Consider the following 21,259-nt stretch of genomic DNA (forward strand, 5'->3'; position numbering starts at 1 on the left):
ATGGCTGGCTGGCCTGTTGGTCTAGTGGTTAGTGACCCCGACTGCTACACCGGAGGCCGTGGGTTCGATTCCCACCCAGGACAAAAGTTGTGTGATGAGCATGATTATTTGTTCTGGTGTCTGGGTGTAATTTATCTATAATATGTATGTATTTAGAAATCTATAAGTAAGTTTATCAGTTATCTGGTTACCATAACACAAGCTCTGCTTAGCTTGGGATCAGATAACCGTGTGTGAGTTGTCCCAGGATATATTATATATTATAATATTATTAATAAGATGTTTTTTAGTAGAATGATAAGCAGTTATGCCGTGAACGGACTTAGACGAAAATTGGTACAAAGATGGTTTATAATCAGGGCCCCGATTCTGCTATTTACAATGGCCGATAAATAAACGGCAATTGGATTAAATTGCTTTTGGCCAACACAATAATTGGAAATTCACTGTATTGACCAGGAGCGTTCCGCCCCGTACAGAACTCCCAATTATTGTGATGGAAAAATGCTCAGGATAATACGAATAGTACAGATTTAATCCTATTTCCTCGGCCATTGTAAATAGCAGCAATTGGGACCCAAGATTATCATATAGAACAGTTTCATCTCAATTTTATGTTCACGTGGGATCATGTTCGATTTTAAGCGGGCTGTCCCAGAGGCTACAGCGAGTACAAAATATCATAGAAATCTAAATAATAAGGTAATCAGTTAGGTCCACGTAACAACGTCTCATATATATAATAGTCAAATTGATTTTACACACATACTTGCAATAGTTTTGCATCTACTTTGGATTCTTCACGTCTGTTCTCCCATAGAGCAGAGGTGAATGATCCCTAGTAGATGCCCCATCACTTTGTAGATTAAATTTCTCAAGAAGGCCTCCGCACGTTGGACCTGTGTCCCCGTTCACGGCTTTAAAAAGGACAGGGTCTCTTCGCATGAAGTTAACCCGTGAATGAAAAGAGGTAATCAGTTATATTTCTATGACAAAATATAGATAAACTACACCCAGATACAAAACCAATTTAATGATAGTTCTCATCACACAATTTTTGTTCTGGGTGGGAATCGAACCCACGACCTCTGATATGGCAGTCACTACCTACGTTTCTCATCCACGAGCCTTATCATTTAATCTATATACTAATATATAAAGCTAAAGAGTTTGTTTGTTTGAACGCGCTAATATCAGGAACTACTGGTTCAAATTGAAATATTCTTTTTGTGTTGAATAGACCATTCATCGAGGAAGGTTTTAGGCTATATGCCATCACGCTGCGACTAATAGGAGCGAAGATACAATGGAAAAACAGGGCAGATATGAATCAGAACTTATATCTTCTAACCACGAGGACGAAGTCGCAGGCAACAGCTAGTTGATCTATAATCTTATTTGCGTGCTATACACGTGCGATAACTATCCAATTTGTTTACAACTAGACCAAGATAACTTATATTACTAACTGTTACCTCACTCACAGATTATAAGGTAAAATCTAATTTTAGAAATAGAGATAGTCTGAGGTTTTGTCTTTTAGCACCAATTTATGGTACTGTCGGAAAAGGTTTTACTGCCGAATTATTGCAAAAAAATAAGGCAAACATCAAAATTTTTCAACTAACCTATACGAGGAATAATACCTGCATGGAAAGCCGAGTGGTATAGGTTACCACGCCGAGCACATTGTACGCGACGTGGGCTCAATCCCGCGAAGCGTCGGACACAAGTCCATGGACGCGCGTAGGACAAACATTTGTGTGATCCACGAATGCTTGTCCTGAGTCCGGGTGTCTTTGTGCATGTGACTTGAATGTTTGTAAAACCCCCCGCAACACAAGTATTACAGATCGCGTTATTAGTATATATACACCGTGATTTTTTAGTCGTCTTACAAAAGCAGCCCAGTTCATGTATTCAATGACTAGAACACGTTCATGATAAAAAAAAATAGGTATTTATGAGATTTGAATAAATTTAAAATGCAATTTTTATTCGATATTATGATGCAATTCGTAGTTTTTTAGAAACACAGCTCTGTTGCGAGCGCGTTCCGAGCCTTGTAACAATGGTGAGGGGCGCGGGCGGCGGCGTTTTTATCATTTTTAAGAGTATATTTCAGATTTCTCTTGTTTAATTTTTCTTCATACTTATTATTTTAGTTGATGATAAAAAAATAACAATCGCGCCTAGGGGTATTTTAGTCGGATACATGAACTGGGCTGCTTTTGTAAGACGACTAAAAAATCACGGTGTATATACATTATATACATTCCCAATAGTTGACAATTTGCGCTATTTCGTGTTGAGGGGGAGTGGGGTGATATCTATAGTACAGAAATAGGCTTACTGTAAACTCCAGATCTCCTACGAATTGCACGAGTTTCGACATGTTTTAATTTGTGGGGATAGAAAAAACATTTGTTTAAAAAATATCAGACTCATTAGTGCGTGTTTTTGTATCATTAATCCCAGATTTTCCTTATAAATGTGTTTCAATACACATTTTATTTGCGTTAGAAGATTATCTCGGAATGTCTAATAACAATATAATTAAACTAAAGGTTATCTGAGGCCTAACTATCGTTTCCTGTGCCAGAAATAGTCAATACTACATCTTGGGTGGTTTATCGTAAACACTAGATAAAATATAGTTCTTATTACGAAAGCATTAAAGTGCATTTTCGTTATTCATATTAGTCTAGTATAGCATAACCCAACTAAAATAAACTAGATCTTATTGCAAAGAGTATGAGGTGTATTTAATTGATACATTTTTAAATACATGCATAAATTCAAATAGCTCTTATTGCTAACGTCTTAAGGTGCATTCTCGTAATTAAGTTACAAATACGTGCAAATAGTACGTTGAGTGCAAATAGTACGTTGAGTGCAAATTTAATAGCTTATTGATCACGTTTGTTGTTTTAATAGTAAAATACACGTGTCTATATTAAGTGGTGTTATTAACAGCTTCGTTAATGGCGCCCAACGGGGGGCTCACAATCTTGGTGATCAATGTTCGTTCTCTGTAAGAGAGGCCTGCAGTGGGACAGTTACAGGCTGGTGTTACTTTAACCACTTCATTAATCGTTATATCACGGTTTAACGCTTCGTTGGACTAGTTTTTGTTATAATTAGCTGCTATTAAGTCATTATTGGGAACGCCAACAGTTAGCAACATTCGAAAGTATATGCATTCATAATGAAATGTAAGTATGTGGAATTGGTTTTGCTTCAGGAAAAATGTAAGGAATGTTAAATAAAGTGAAGAAAATTCAGCATTACTTCGAAATACAACGTAGCTATGACGTCACTTGGAAAGATTTCAGGATTTCATTTCAAAGGGTAAAAACGTCTGTTCCTATGTCGGTCACTAGGCTATATCTTCTAAACCATGATTTCTAGACTGTTGTAATTGTCACAGATGATATTTGTGTGAAGACGACTCACTTTATAAGGTATGTAATTTTAGTGTCTCGGGAGATTCACAAACATTCAAGTCACATGCACAAAGACACCGAGACTCAGAACAAGCATTCGTGGATCAAAAAAAATGCTTGTCGGTTATGCACTCGGCTATCCGTGCAGTCAGTTTTTTACTAGTTTGGCGGGTTATTACGGATGGACTTCATGCAGAAGGGGCAATATTTGTGATTATTTGTTGCCTCGCGTACGCAGGGCTTGTAGGCAGATAGTAACAACAAAACATAATAATTATAACGTCACGGAATTCTACGAAATTACGTATCTATTGTAAAGATAAATAATAGATACGATTGATCCCCGATTTAGGGTAATCTATGAAAAAACCGGCCAAGTGTATGTCGGAATCCTGCAGAAGGGGTTCCGCCTTCAAAAAGAGGGAAAGAATTTGTAAATTTATAGTTATATGGGCCCCCAAAGTATTTCGCTTTTTTTGGATTTATTGTTAAATCAGGAAACATAAACATAATCTGAAAAACCTAAACTTTCTAATTGCCATGGTTCATTAGATACAGCCTGGTAACAGCCGGATAGACGGTCAGACAGTAGTCTCAGTAATAGTTCCTCATTTCACCCTTTAAGTGCGGAACCCTAAAAAATACGTCAAATTGATAATTTCAAATACAGAACAAAACAGCCTTGACATTCGAATTTTCAAATATGGAATCCCGATAAGGAGTTCGTTTACCCGACCGTTATCGTATCACGTTCTTATTTTAAAAAGTCGAGTGATTCATTTGTTTATTATTACTTCGATATTTAAATTGGCTTAAAAAATAAAGTTATCGCTGGCCAGTATGTGTTAACTAGTGTTGTGTGTTATAAGTACATGTGTATTTAAATATATTACTTATTTCTTATGATGTCTGCTTTAGCACAACACTAGTTTTTGACTGTGGATTCGTTTGTTGGATATGTTACATATGAGTTGTATCGAGAGAGAGGCTTATGCCCAGCAGTGGGCAACAACAGGCTTATGATAATATGATACCTAATTTATTTTACAAATGAATTTATAATCCTAAAAAAATAGTTTTTTTTTTATAGTCTGCTGCAGTAGGTTGAAAAGCAGCTTCTATGATTGTCCAAATCCATGTCAATCCAGTAGTTTCGTCATATTAACACACCAAACAGACATACAAACAAAAACCTATTAACTTTACATTTAAAAGTGGGTAAAACAAATTAATCTTTTTCTAGATAATTATTGTAATTAGCATATTATAATAATAATATAATGTAGATACAATCAGGTCACGTGGCGCCTTGCTTGCTGTATCACGGGTTCGATTCTCGGGTCAGTATTGTCTTGTAATATTGTGAATGGCGGCAATAAAAATGACTGATAAACTTTATCTACAGGTGGTGTGTTTTCTTATATTTTGACGAAATATCACCAGATTATTGTTGTCTAATAAAAAGTCTTGAGAAAGGCAAAATAATTGTTTTTTAAAAACGTCTCCAGTACTAAGGACTTAAATTTTTGCGTCTTGGGGATTAACAAACATTCAAGTCACATGCACAAAGACACCCAGACTCAGAACATGCATTCGTGGATCAAATGCTTGGCATAGGTGGTGACCTCAAGTCATTGTTTTTGAAATGCGTTCCTAGTTTTTAACTGCATGGATAGACGAGAGGTTCAGGTAACCACGCCAAACCCACTGTGCACGACGTGTCGCGATTTCGATCCCAGCGTGGGAAAAGCGTTAATGTGATCCACGAATGCTTGTCCTGAGTCTGGGTGTCTTTGTGCATGTGATTTGAATGTTTGTGAAATCCCCCGCTGTACAAGGTTTAAACTCCTTACCGAAGGATCCATTTAAAAAGACAAGTTTGCAATCACGCCTTTCTCCCGTGATAAAAATAACCTTTGACCTTTCAACGACCTTACCCAAACACACCATAAATAAAACATTATTATTATCAGATAAAAATACAAAAAATGTCTGTCGATAAATGAGACTGTCTGGGTTGCACGCGGTGCCGGCGTGCTGATATGTGCTTCAATCGTGTTGCCTCTAATAAAACGACTGATCATTTGGTATCTAAAATACTGATTATAATATTGTTTTTGTTTACATTCTTTACAAGGAAAAGGTAGTTTAAATTGACCTAAAACTAGGCAAGCGTAAAATGAAAATGGGAAAACGGCTGTACCCATGTAATGATTGACATTATTCACCATAACCGCATAAGTGAATCGATCACAGGTTTAGCTAGGCTTCACGCGGTTCGTTCGTAGATGGGTGATCACCTTTGTCATAACGAGTTTCTTCGTGTTTCGGAAGGCACGTTAAATTGTGGGTCCCGGCTGTTATTCCTACATCTTTGACAGTCGCTAGAGGGAGTCAGAAGCTTGCAAGTCTGGAAACCAGTCTAACCAAGGGGAATCGTCAAGTATCGTGTTGGTCAGGTGCCAACTGGGTTGAGGAGGTCATTTAGGCAGTCACTCCTTGTAAAACACTAGTACTTGGAAGCCGACCCCAACATGGTTGTGAAAAGGCTAGGCCGATGATGACCTGGCTGGTTCCAGGTAAAAACTAGCCCGTTGCTCAGCTCATGCGCGACCAATCTCGTGCAGCTTCACAAAAAGAAGGAACCCGGAATGTTTTTAGTTTGTGGAGTTCCTGCCTATCCCCACGCCGTGCCCTCGACGGGGATTTTAGTTCTTAGCGTTTCGACCCGGCGCAAAATGGACCTGGGTGTGAATCGAACCTGCGAACTCCGGTATATTAGTCAGCCACTAACCAACTGCGAAATTTACGATACAATGCCGATGAATGACTGGAAATGGGATTAAATTTGACACTATCAAATGACAATGAGAATATCTTCTTTATATATATAAATCTCGTGTCACAATGTTTGTCCTCAATGGACTCCTGGACCACTTAACCGATTATAATGAAATTCGCACACCATGTGCAGTTCGTCTCGCATCCAACTTGAGAGATAGGATAGTTTAAATCTCAAGTTGTAGTCGCAATTTTTTCTAACCACGCGGACGAAGTCGGGGGCAACAGCTAGTACTAATATAAAATGCAATGGCTGGAAAACGAATAAATGACTAACTTACTATCAAATATAGCAGAATTGTGGCCCAAGCCTCTCGTTATAACAATATGGTGATGTCATCCAAAAGTCATATCTAAAACTTTAGGCAAACCTAACTTATTTTAGCAGAGGACTTACAACCTTTACGAATATCTTTTGACCTACGATTAGTAACACACTTGTTCGGTGATATTATTATTTTCCTTATATTATTACACGCTATTGTTTTATTTTAATTTATCGTTAAATAAGTTCAAATGTTAATCAAGAGAATTGGGTTGATAGTCTTTGCTTTATAGGTACGCACGTTTAAACGTCTACACTTATACAGAACATTTTGAATCAATTTCAAATTGTACAATTTTTCAGTTTTAACTTAATAAAAATCTAAAGTTTTTATTTCAGGTAGGTCGTTTTCCAGGCACCTTTAAAAGTTTAAAGTAGTGACTCTAGTTGCGCGGTTCCAAAATGTCTTTCTTATGGAGAAGAACCGGCAAGAAACTCTATAAGGTAGTCTTTAAAAAATAAAATATTACACTTTATTATTAATGTTTGCGAAAACTATTTAACTGAAATATTGAAATATACATTGAAACTCAAGTGAAATAAGTATTTTTATTAAAAAAATCGACTCTTGTAGCAAGGACTTCAATCCTTGTGTCATGGCTTCACAAACATTCAAGTCACATGCACAAAGACACCCAGACTCAGGACAAGCATTCGTGGATCACACAACTGCTTGTCCTACGCTTGACCGAACCGCTCAGCGATCCGAAGTCGGCGAAAACTGTTCCCACGGAAACAAATAACTCTTGAAATCTATAAACAATAGATATCTTATCAAAACGTATTCTATCTATTACGTTGCTAAGATTAGGTAAATTAATTAATGAAATTCCTTTAGCATTTCACTTCAAATATTTTCGTAAGAACATCCAAACGAAAATAACCCTTATGACCGTGTTATAAAGACTGTTTTATGTTTAGTATATTAAATTTTATCTTTTTATTGCTTAACATACGATCGATGTGAAACGTCATAATTTTATGTTGATATTGTTATTATTGACAGTATTTTGATAAGGAATGCTTAGTCATAAGATTTTGATAATGGGTTCTGTATAATATATTTAAAAAGTATCAACATATACTTTAAATATATCACGTTGATCACAGGTCATGCTACGTTAGAGGAGGTCGATCCGTGATATCTAGATGACCATTGCCTCAAAATTTAGAAAAATCCTATTGGAGCGACAAACAAGAAAAGTGAGTGTATAAAAATTAATGTTCGTGAGCGCATAACTCTAGAATAGGTGGATCATTTCGGCAATTTTTTTTTGTATGTTACTTAAGATCCAGATAAGGTTTAAATACTTAATAAAAACGATTTTAAGGGAGGGTAATAGAAGGTGGTTCAAGGTTACATTGTATCCTGGCATTCCCACGGAAACGGGAACCACTGCGCTGTAAACTGAAGTCCACGTGGACGGAGTCGCGGGCAACAGCTCAGTGCCGGCGTAAGGGCCACTGACACCCCGGGCGAAAATATTATGGCGCCCACTTGAGGGAAGCAATATCAAGTGTTAGTTTTTTGCTGATCCCAAGTAAAATTATATTAAGAATTTCATCTTTCCTTTAGCGTTACGTTTGGCGGTGGAAGTATTCCACCTCTAGCGTAGAGCACAGTTCTGAGGGTTTGCGCCAGGAGAGGCAAGAGACTCCAACTTCAGACCTTGGCGCCCCCCAGAATTTGTCGCCCTGGGCCATCGCCCCATCCCACCCCCCCTAACGCTAGCACTGCAACAGCTAGTAGCTAATGAAAATAATTGGTTATTATGAGGATAATATTTTAAGGTTATTTCTCTATACAAGTCTGACTAATTCCATTGACGAAGAAAGAAGGAAAATGGCGACAATTATTGAATTTGACAAACCCATACGTCAATAATACGGCATGACGAATACCATAGAGTAAGGAAATATTTGTTACGTACCTTTTGTGATGTAATAGTAGCATGGATTTACGTATTAAAGATGATATTTCAAATATGTATTTTAAAGTTACAAATATTGATTCGTAAATACATGTAGGTAGGTACGCTACCACATTATTTTCTTTTTTTTTTAATACTACGGCTAAAAAGACTCTTTTGGATAACATTATATTGTCATATAGCGTAGTTATTAAAAAAAACAGTTCATCATCATCATCTCAGCCTATCGCCGTCCACTGCTGAACGTAGGCCTCCCCCAAAGACCGCCAACCATCCCAGTAAAAACAGTTAAAATTCGTTTATTTTTTTCCCTTAAAAAGCTTTAAAAATACTTTGGTAAGGCAAATAATAAAAAAAAACATTTAATTGAAAACCCTTGAAAATCAAACTTATATTAAGTATTAAAAAAAAATAGTCCAAAACCTAATTAATTTATACAATGAACTCTGTCTAATTAAAATCACATCGGGCTGTATAAATAGCAAACCTGTTAACCGTTTGGCTGAACACGCAAATGCTTGTGCCTGCCGCGTGCTAGAGAAAGTTATACTAGCGGCCATTTTATATTTATTAATTGAACACAAATTGCCAATCAATATGATGATGTTATTATTTTGTTAAAATGGCTGTTGTGTTACAAAATTATATTATTACACTAGCTGCTGTGTAGCCCCTAGAAACCACGGGAACAGTTACAAATTATGATCCCACGGGCGCATTAAATCTGGATAAAAACTATCGTATAAGTCAAAACTGGGTTATAAACTATCTGTCAAGTTTCGTTTATATCCATACAGTGGTTTTTGCGTGAAACAGGAACAGACGTCAATACACACATACGTACAAACTTTACCGTTTATTATATTGAGAAGTAGGAAGTAAGATCTACTTTTAAAATTGGTATTTAACTCAGGTTAATATTTAAACACAATGGTTGACCACTTCGAATCATAAAATCTATACTTCTATACTAATATATAAAGCTGAAGAGTTTGCTTGTTTGTACGCGCTAATCTCAGGACAGGGCAACAGCTAGTCGGTTCATACAGTCCGAAGTTCAGAGGCAGCAAACATTAAAATCAGAGGAATTGAAAACCTCATTTTTGACGCCCGAAGAGTTTGTTACGCTATCACTCCTAAACTACTTAACCGATTTTGTTAATTCTTTCAGCCAACTTAAACTTAAAACGGCAGGACGTAGCAACTAGTTATATTAGACTTGGTAACAGTTGCTTAATGAAGCAGTTATTTTGTAAACGTCTCACGCAACGGTTTAGCGTTTTTCACAGCCGATTTGCCGCGAAAAAAGTAAAGAATTGTTGTTTACGACTTTATGTAAAATTGTTATGGAGTAGAAAAGTTGAGGGAAGTGGCAGGTAACGCGTGTCACAATTAGGAGACGATGATCAACCTTTCTTTTATCACCTTGAAGTGGCAGATTACTGGTTTGGCTGTGATAGCCGAGTGGTTGAGGGCTTGAGGTCTTCACGCCAAGCTCAGGAAAGCGACGTGTCGCAGACTCCATCCCCGTGTAGCACAAACATTTGTGTGATCCACGAATGCTTGTCCTGAGTCCGGGTGTCTTTGTGCATGTGACTTGAATGTTTCTGAAACTCTGACATAAGGAGTAAATTGCTTAATGCGGGCGCTGTTTTATTTTGTAATAAAGAAATATATTCTGTAATTCAATAACACACTCCCTTCCTCTCTAATCAAAGTGGGGGCAGGCATTTAATGATTTCATATCCGGAAAAAAGATGGAGACGTCTACCATATCGATTTTGTATTTTTAATTCATAGAAAATCACTGTATTTGTGAATGGCTATATATTAAATTGGATACTACTGTCAAATAAGAAGAAAACAAGTGTTCTAGTAATAAATTAAATAAACTAGACACATCTTTTAATAAACCGCCGAATTAATACTTGAATTGAAAAATTGCACTGAAAGAATAAATTTACATTACTACAAATTATTTACAAATCACAATCAATCAATATGAAACATGATAACTATGTAACAAGTTCTAATAAAAACATTAAATCCATCAATTTCCATACCGCAACACGCGAAGCTTAACATCGCCTGAAAGCATGCATGTTGCAGTATAATACGTTTATTGATTTGTGTTGTTTGATGTGTGTAATTACACGGTATTAACCATAACTATGAATAAACCTTGATCAATCCATTTCTAAGCCGCGACAATGGAACTTAACTTTCGATCAAAACGTAGGTCTAAGTACTAGTTACGTACTTCTGAATACCTGCATAATTTGGTAATAATTTACACAGTGACGTTTCGTCATAGACAGATTTTATTACAGAACGCACATTAGTACAAACAGATCGCACTAGTCAGGTATATTTATGGTTCGTTATCACATGTAATACTAACATAATTTTCTAACAGATTAAAAAAAAACTTAAAAAGTTTGCCCATCAAGTTCCAAACCGCAGCACGCGTTGCTTAACCTCGCTATAAACGACCGCTCGTCGTGTCGTATATTACCGATCACGCGTTACGACTCAAAATGTGAATGTATATGTCGTGTTTTGTAGGGTGACCATGATTTTATGAATGTTAGGATAATTCTCGTAGGACAAAAAGTAAATAAATAAAACTATTGAAAAATAACACTTTAAATGCATAAGCATGAGTGTATGTGTGTGTTATCTCTTCACGCTTAAACGACTGGGCCGATTTGATGAAATCTTGCTTGGTAGCTGATATATTTTGTTACGATATAGGGTGGATTTTATCTGACTGCGTTAAAGGCTAATATTTTTGTAACTATAACGAACACCTACGCGGGCGAAGCTGCGGGAAACAGCTAGAGAATATTATATAATAGTGAAATTGTCATAGATGATATTTTTTTGCCGCTATAACAATAAGTACTAAAAAAAATATCGACATTAAGTTTTGTAACACAATATAGGGTACACAGTGTATCTATCTACCACAAATTCTTAAGTCACCTAATCAATTTGTATGTCTTTACCGAATTTGTACGGAACACTCAGTTTCGGGAATCCGACTCGCACTTAACCGTTGTTAGAACAATAACAGCAATACTTTAATTAAATAAATATAACGTAAATTTTAAGAACAAATATTCTTCTTATTTGTTTATATTAACGTAATGAGATCGTATTTATTTTGTATAAGTAAACAGATTATTCGGTTTACACTGACATCCATAAGACATACAATACCTCGTATACAAAACAAAACAATTTAAAAACATTTAATTAAAATACATCATTAAAATAAACGTTTTTCTTTAACAATAGCAATGTATGTCACTCAATTTTGTAACTGTAAATGTGGAATCGGACAATAAGAATTTTAATTAAATAATAAATATCCTAATTAGCACTCAACTAATCATAAATTAATTATTAATTCAATTGTCATTTTGGAAACGTGTCCGCATTTTATGTCATGATGACTGTAGTATCTCTTCCACAGACAAGTGTTAAAAGTCTAAATCCTATAGAAAAAAAATTCACCAAATGCACGGATAGCCGAGAGGTTGAAGCCACCACGCCAATCCAACTGAGTGCGAAGTGTCGTGGATTCGAGCTCCGCGAAGGACAAACATTTGTGTGATCCATGAATGCTTGTTCTGAGTCTGGGTATCTTGTGCATGTCATTGTGATTTTTGTGTTTTTGAAATCCCCGCGATACAAGGATTAAATTCCTTGCTGCCGGAGTCGCGAAATTGGTTCATCCATGCCAAAGTTATCAGGTAACAAATATTAAAAAATATAAAGACAAATTGAGAACCTCCCCATTTTTTAAATCAACAATAAACAAATGTGTCGGTAAACATTACTTGATAGTACTCAATACTCTGCTGTTCCTATCTCGAAAACTATTAAACTTATTTTAATTAAATATTATCTTTTATCTTGTTGAACCCTATTAAAAATGGAAATGATAAGGCGTAACTAATAATAACCAAGTTCTAAGTTTCATTCGCTTATCAATTACTATATGTATTGAGGAACCCTTTTTGCTTGCAATCTTGAATACCAAGTAATAAAAAAATATAGGTTTATTAACTTGACACATACTGGACGATTAAACAGTATTTTCTTGAGGCAAATATAAATACACACATTTAATTATCATTATAAATGTCACTTTTAGTTCACATCACTTAAAAGAACATAAAACACTAAAAACACACGCACACCATGACCTGGAAAACAAAAATAAATATCCCGAAATACCCATCCGAATCCATTGTCACCCTAAACATTATTATCGTCCGCGTGGACGGCGCATGCGCATAAAGCTAGCAGCGAACGATAAATACCTTTCAGTCCGCGCCGAGCCGTAGCTAAGTCAACACGTTTCTGTTGCAGAAATGGCCGCGATCGACATGCTCGCGTCAGAGTCCTTCTACGGGCACAGCCCGCCCGCCGGCTTCCTCACAGACTACACGCCGAGGAGACCAACGAAACTCACAGCTAGAGGATTCTCCGCGCCATGTTTAACGCCATTAAAACCAGTGCAACTGACATTAAAAACTGCACCAAGATCCTGCATCAAACTATCGAATGAGAAGAAAAAGAAAAGGGTCGTTTTTGCCGACGACCGAGGGTTAGCGTTGGAACAGATCAAGTTTATGACGGAACCCTCACACGTGCCACCTTACTGGGCGCTGAGAGTCGTGTCCACACCATCACCAGAACGAAAACCACCCCCGAAACCAGTTGCAGACCTCTGGGAAACGAGATTTCTCCAACCAGCATCGGACTACCTCGAGTTCCGTCGCCGAATCACTGAAGAATGTGTGTCGTTAGAAAATGTTATCATAAAACAAGATGAGTGCGCTGTCGACGGGACTGTTAAAGTGAAAAATCTAGATTTTACAAAAGAGGTTCTCGTGCGTACGTCGTCAGACGGCTGGGTGACAACTGAAGATACGTTCTGCGCGTTTGTTGAAACTGGCCCGTTGAACCAAAACGGTGTGTCAAACTACGATACGTTTGGCTTCAGACTGCAGTTACCGATTCACTCGAGACGGCTTGATTTCGCTGTCTGTTTCAGATGTAAAGGAGAAGAATTTTGGGATAACAACCACGGGATTAACTATACGATAGAAAAAGCTTCAGTGAGAACAACTCCTGCTATATCTTGTGCAAGAATTAAATATGGGAATTCGTGGACTACACGATCGACGGGAGACGGGAATGTGCCTTACTGGTGAAAGATTCTTTCCAGTTATTTTGAATGTGAAAAGCCTAAAGGGTAGTGTAGTGCCATATTCAAATCTAAGTGATCTATAAGGTCTGTATATTTTCTTTTTATTGCCAGCTGAATGAGCTGTTTTATTGAATATGTGCTTGGAAGGGTGATAATGTGAAGAAAGTTCCAGTCAACTATTTTGTTGTGAGGCGAAAATGCAATAACTCTCTTATCAAGACAGGTTCTTGCGTCTCTTTCTAAATATGTGCAGTCGAAAGAGATGCGTCTATTTCGTTTGTTTTGTCGAGTTATCGGCATAGCGACGAAATGGTTACTTTTTAATTTTAGTTTTTTTTTTTAATTTAAGTCATTGAGGATCTGTTTTAAAGAGAAAATGCCTTTTAGACTTAATAATTCCAAAACAGTCTTGAAAATAATACATATTTTGAAGGTGATTTACCAAAAACAAAAAATAATTAGTCGAATTTAAAAAATCTACTTAAAATCATAGTAAATAGATTTAATTACAAAATATTTTTATTGTTACCTTCTTAAATTAATACAGTTTTACCCAGTAACATAATTATTGTGATGTCAAACATAAAGAGCTCAGCTGATGCAACTGCAAGCCAAACACAGCTTTTAGAAAGGCAAGCAGAATACACGACTGACCATTCTAAATATAGTGTCAAATATTTGAAATGTCAAAATGACAGCTGTCTTACAAAGTCTGTTGCTACGTCGCTTAAATAGTGTAGAGTATTTATAAACAAGTGACATTGGCTTGTTACTGGTTTATTTACATATTATAAGCTTAATCAAGGTGAATCGTTTTGTATTCAAGAAATGGAAAAATACTGTGTTTTAATGTGGATTGAGTTCAGTGAACGATTTAATAATAATTTATTTTGTTGCTAGTTGTTTGGCGCGATCTTTCATTATTTTTCTGCCTAGGTTAGTAACGTTGTCAAAACTGTCTTAACTAAGCTTTATTGGAATGAAATCATTTATTCCGCAAAAAGGATAGACATAATTACTTTTACAAGTCAATTCCCTGAGAAGAAATGTCGAAACAAACTCAGGAGTCATCGCCTCTTTTAAAGTCTAGAATATTGAGAATTAGGCTATCGAATGTTCAAAGTTTTTTACAGATCGATCAATAAGAGATTTGGGCTATCAACATTTGGTGATTTGAATATAAGACTGAGAAGTTTTTTAGTTTGGTTGTCCTCGCTAATCTCATGTATTACTGTCTCGATTTGATAAATTCTTATTGTTTTGGATAGTCAATTTATCGATGAAGTATAAAGTATAACATCACGCTAGGTTTAATAGGGGCGGGCAGAAAGTGGATGAAACCGCGGAGTTTGACTAGCGTTTTTGGAATACTTCTCAAATATGTATTGTTTTAAAGACTGATTTAATGCATAGGTTAAGAAATAACTTTATTGAGACGAGTGCCAAACTATATTACTAAGCATAGTTTTTCGAAAAATATATCTATTACTTCGAATTCAAAGCTTTGCGGCGATCAAAACTAGGCATCTGTCAAAAACTAAATATCTAATATCAATTGCTGTGATTGGTTGAAGCTAATTCAGATTTTGTCAGAAAAAACTTGCATGATGCAATACATTGCTGGCTATGATATATCATTTTAGATACGAGAGGTATACGACTCTTCAATGTATTGCAACCAGCAAAATTCTCTCATCGTTTAAATAAGGCTTATTTCTTTTGTTTACACTTTTCGTCTCGCGGCCATTTTCTTAAAACACTTGACATTTCGTACATGGATTTTAATGTCACATCGCTTCTCATGAAACACGTCTCGACCACAAATCAAACATGGCGACATTTAAACAGCTGTTTATTTAAAGACAGTTAGTTTGCAATTCAATAAAATTTTATGAGTCATTCGTTGAAATAGTTTCTTGAAAACATTTGACGACTTCTATTACTTTAAATACATGTAAATGTATATGTAACAAATAATAGCTGTAATTGTTACATATTATGTAATATGTATTTGGCAGTCGTTATGGGTGGTCAGAAGCCAAGACGTGATAAGCATTTTTACTAAGAGAAATTGTGTTGCCCAGGTAACTGGGTTGAGGAGGTCAGATAGGCAGTCGCTCCCTGTAAAACACTGGTACATAACTGAATCCTGTTAGACTGGAAGCCGACTCCAACATAGTTGGGAAAAGATTGCTTCAAGCATTAGTTAATACGGATCGGTGAAACAGTCAAAACCAACTCCTATTGTCCTAGTTATTTCTCCCGACTGACATACCTTTGACAGTCGTTAAGTCATTAAAGTTCAGACGCTCAGTCTTACTATGAGATAGTATAGTTTTAAAATAACTATAGGTAGCTACACTTTTAATATAATCTAAGAATTATTAAAGAACATGGCAACTGTTTATAATACTGAAATAAGTTTGCAAACATTAACTTATCTTGCGTCGTCGACAGTAAACACTTTTATTATGCTTACGATAATAAGACTTATTTAAATCAGAACAATATATGAATAACGTTACAAAGGTCGTTATGTCAAAACCTTAAAATGGCATCCATCATTTCGACAAGTAAAGTGACAGCTGCCTATTTTGACGGCTGTCATTTTAATTAATAGCGATGATGTATTTTAGGTCGCCATTCAATGATGTTATATTATAAAAAGAGGTAGATATGTTATGTCAGTACTAATGCGATGTCAAGAATTGTCCGCGGCGTACGTACCTACTTATATTTACAAACACACAACATTATACGATATTATGCCATCGAATTATATCGGCTTCCGAGTTGATGATTTTATATAGCCGCTTGGGCACAGTTAACTTGACAAGCTTGTAATGTGTGAAAAAGATAGCATGCTTACAAGCAAGAGTGTAAACAAGACGAATATATGTTTCGCAGTGTCGTTGCGATATCACGACTAACTTCATAGATTAATCAATTAAATTTCACAGAACAGACATAAAATGGTTTGATGCCTATGGCTTAGTAAGCAGATTTGATATGTCTAAAATTAACTCTGCTTGCTATTCTTTTAAGAAATAAAACAGCTAAGGACAAATACTTTTAAAAATACTTTATTTTCATTTACTTCTAATTACCTTCAAACAAATTAAGTTTGTGTTTTTTTTTGTCTTTTTGATAGTTTCTTCAGGTCGGGGTTGTTTTTATGCGCAAAGTGAAGACGGACGTTAACATATTTTTCTATTATTGCTTTAATTAAATGTAAGCGATGATTAAAAGTTGGTGGCTGTGTCATCGCATGAAAGTGCAGATTACTAAAAACATTTGAGTTAATTAAAGATTTTAAAATGTTATTTTTAACAACATCAATTTCTTTGTATGTAGTAAAATATAAACCGTCCTCTTTTATGTGAGATTTTAATATATTTTCCGATTTCAAGCTAATAATGAATACATATTCGGTCGAGTAACATTGGCTACCCATGTCTTTGATTGATATTAATCTGTGGTACCACAATTTTTCACAAGAAAATAAAGTGTTAATACAAATTTCGCATCTTAGGCCATTAGTTAATTTTCTTGCTATCCATCCTGAAATGTAACCCACTATTTGTTTTATAGAATCGGTTGAATATTCATCTTTAAGAATTTTCACAAATAGCATAATATATAACATCAACATTGTCCTGTGCAGTGTTATCTCAAGTAATTTGGCTCTGTCTGAAGAATCAGATTCATCTTCAGGAATTGCACATTTACTAGAAGACCAGTTAATATTATAGATAGCGGATGTTGTTAAATTTATCCATTGGTTACCCCTTAATTCATTTGCCGGAAACCTTTAAAAATAATATCAAACTTATTAATTCGTTTCGTGGTTGATGTAAGCATATGAGTAGGCACTATCTAGGAAATGTCCTGTCTTTTACTTTTTATAATCTTGACAGCTGTCCAACTCGATTTTTTTATGATAAAATATATGCTAATATTTTGGATTTCCTAAACAATATGAAAGCAAATCAATTCAAAATTAATACTTAAGCATTATATGTCCTCCCTAGACTTTTGGAAGTCTTACTTGTGTAATTTGTACAGTGTCGCATCACACATGACGGCATTTTTATAGAAATTTCGCGGAACAAATGACACTGTCATCGTTGCCGATGCTTTCACGAGACTAACCTCGAGTGTGCTAATTAGCCCAGTTTTACGGCGCCGCTTTTTAGGCGCAAGTAACTTATCTACCTCTTTATACTATAACATCATTGTCGCCATTCCATTTGAATGTTTTCAATGCCTTTTTTGTTACGATTCCAATTGTTTTCTTTTTAATTTCGATTGAAGATTATAAATTAATGTAAGTTCTTCGTTTTCGATATATTTAACATCACTCCTTAAATATAATATTCTTTACACAAAACAGTTTCCTAAAGTTGTCTATTCATAAAAAAATTAAGGATATTCAATAGAATGTTCGTAACTGGACCTCTGCTTAGTCCGTTTTGGATATAAGCGTGATGGTACCATTTGTTTTTTTAAATTAATTGCTAAACAACTGGTACGCTGATATTTCTTAATTTACTGTAAGCATGAGGTACTGAATGAATTTGTTTGATAGGAAACTTTGTGTCAATGAGAACTTTGAATGAACGTAGGAGACATTCCGCCATGTTTCAAAGTATTGCTGGTGTGGAAAAGAGATAAAGCTAGGCTAGTGTATGACGCTGTCTCGCTCTTTTAAGACATGGTAGACTTATTAGACTGTCTAGTTAATATGAAAATGCGCGGTTATATTTAAAATACGCTTTCAAATCCAGTTATTGGAGAATCGTTTATTGTGTTTCGTAAAGAAAGTAATTTTCATTGAAAGAAATGGTCATTCAAATGATTACCTTTCGTAATAAGGGTTTTTGTAAAAAGGATGAATTGCTGAAAGAGTATTGAAAGAAGATTTTGTAGCCCTACGCAAATAATAAAGGATGTATGGATGTTTTTAAAGTTTGAAGTAGACATAGACTGTGTTAAAAATGATGGGAAAAAGCCAGATGATGATGAAATGAGTTAGGAATAAAACAGAAGGCCTGTCACAAGCTCTAAGAGTAAGAGTTCGTTTGTGCGAAGGAGATGCCGCTCTACGAAGTGAAGTGCGCTGTCCCGCTTTCGCAATTGAAACACCCTTACTTTAAAAGCTGTGGGTAGGTTGACCACCAGCTTTCCAATTATCATAGCTTTTATAACCATGTTACATTTCTAAAGTCGATGAATGCACGGATAGCCGAGTGGTTGAGGTCACCGGGCGCGATCCAAGACAAGCATTTGTGTGATCCGCGAATGCTTGTCCTGAGTCTGGGTGTCTGTGCATGTGACTTGAATGTTTGTGAAACCTTCCGCGATACCAGGATGAAATTCTTTCAAGCGGGAGTCTTTCGTTTTTTAAGTCGATGTATGAAGATGACAGGTCACGTGACTTATCGAAAGGGAATGTCATTTTAAGTCATTTTGATTGTAAAAATGGCACTTGGTTGTAAAAGGAAGGAGTTGGAAGTGAGTGAATGATAGTTAATAATACTCACGCTCTCAGTTAAATAGAAGAAAGACTAGCGTATCTTTTAGTTGTTTTTTTAAATCGGTATATGGATGTCAGCTAAAGGAAACTATGGTATAATCACAAAATGTATCATAACTTTTGAATCTAGGTACTTCATTTTATACAGTCAGCTGTTTGTAATTAAAATCATGCGTTTATAAGATTAGTCAATTTTGTAGCCAATTGTAACTGTAATAAATATTTTGAGAAATAATTTAAAAAAAAACGGGAATTATTGATATTGACAGGTGACTGTCAGTTTTTTTTAATAAGTGTCCTTCACAGTAAGGCTTTAGAAAGAGTTCCTATTCCCAATTCAATACCGTAGACATCTGATGTGGCATTTCACGCCCTTTACAAATTACCAGGTGTGCCTATTCAATTCATCCTTGCATATTTCGGCACAGTCTATTAAAAACAATGTCATACAAATTTTAATAGCGTAATGAAAAGGCTTTTAAAAGCAAAATTACTTTTGTCAGACTGTTAGCAATACTGATTGAATCACTAATGAAGTTGAAATTGAGACGTTAAAAACATGTGTTTGCATTAAATAAATATTTTAATTAGAAAAATGAACATACATTTATGCATATTATTTTTGGCCGTGCAAATAATGTTATTTAATCATCAATTAATGAGTTGGTTTTGTTGTTTTTATTATTATTATAATAGAAGTTAAAAAAAGAGTATTTCTATGGCGAAACGTTTGTTTTAAGAAAGTAGTAATTTAAATGGGCGCCAAAATAAAACTGTAGTTTAAAACAAATGTGTAAATTATTAAAATCAATAACAACCAATCACAGCATTTGACTTAAGTTTTGACAGAAAAGTCTAAGCTCAGCCATTAATGATTTTTAAACTCTAGGCTGAATGATGATTCCTAAATCTCTAGAGAGGTGTTTTAAGAAAAATGGGTTACGTCAAAATGGACATAATAAAATTATTAATTTGAATAAGAACTAAGTATTGAAAATCGATGAAATTTTTCATTCCGATTATGTAATAAATAAATTTAATAAGTGTCCATTTGAGAGCATTACTTACATATTCAAATCTTGGTGTTATGTAAAACCCTTTTTAGTCTGTCTTTTCAATCTTTTTATTTTATTATAATGATAGGAAGGGACAAAAGGATTGTAAATACAGATTATTTATCGATATTCAATCTCGGATTCGGCTATATTGTGTTAACAGTAATCCATGTTATAAATCACTTACAAAACTCTGTTTTTACCACAAACAACGAATCAAATCAAATCAAATCAAAATCAAATAATTTATTTTACGAATATGTGTACATAATAAAGATGTTAAGGTTTAAAATAGTTCTATAACATATTCCGCCATTAGGCATGCAAAATATTAAATATTAAAATACAAAATAATAAGTTCAAAAGTAACTATAAAATACAAATTCTAAAGACAAATACATATAACTAAAACAATAACAATGCAAAATAACAAATGTCAAAACTTATCCTCTAAATATTCTCTAATATCATAGTAGCATTTACTAATAAGAAATTCTTTGAGTCTTTTTTTAAATTTATCAATAGTATCAATTTTCACAATGGAATTGGGGAGTTTATTATACAATTTTGGTGCCATGCAAAATAGGCTTTTATTTAAAAGAGTGGTTCTACTAGGTTGTACTTTTATTTTATGACTATGTCGATTACTACGCAGTGTTTCATATGAATTTAAATTATTTTTTACAAATACAATGACTTCAAAAATATACAAGCATGGCAATGTAAGAACTCTCAGTGACTGGAAATAAGATTTACAACTATCATATTTATCTAATTGACACATCGCGCGAATGCATTTCTTTTGTGATATAAATGCGGCATGCCTATCTGTTGAGTTTCCCCAATAAACTAAACCATATCGTAAAGTTGAGACTACGTACGCATGGTATGCTGTCAGAAT

The 21,259-nt window shown here is 35.0% G+C and overlaps 2 protein-coding genes across 4 annotated transcripts in view; one reads left to right on the plus strand and one right to left on the minus strand.

Moving 5' to 3' along the window:
- LOC113495944 (protein phosphatase 1 regulatory subunit 3C) overlaps window positions 1-14,233 on the plus strand; it is a 38,929-nt gene extending 24,696 nt beyond the window's left edge. For all 3 annotated transcript variants that reach the window (XM_026874949.1, XM_026874950.1, XM_026874951.1), the window contains one exon: window positions 12,924-14,233. In XM_026874949.1, the coding sequence (XP_026730750.1) occupies window positions 12,926-13,771 (846 nt within the window). In that variant the 5' untranslated portion in view covers window positions 12,924-12,925 and the 3' untranslated portion in view covers window positions 13,772-14,233. The remainder of the gene's footprint in view (window positions 1-12,923) is intronic.
- LOC113495942 (calsyntenin-1) overlaps window positions 1-21,259 on the minus strand; it is a 244,186-nt gene that overhangs the window by 134,806 nt on the left and 88,121 nt on the right. The gene's annotated exons all lie outside the window — the stretch shown is intronic.

This window comes from Trichoplusia ni, chromosome 7 (assembly GCF_003590095.1).
Source record: "Trichoplusia ni isolate ovarian cell line Hi5 chromosome 7, tn1, whole genome shotgun sequence".
NCBI classification, from domain to species: domain Eukaryota; kingdom Metazoa; phylum Arthropoda; class Insecta; order Lepidoptera; family Noctuidae; genus Trichoplusia; species Trichoplusia ni.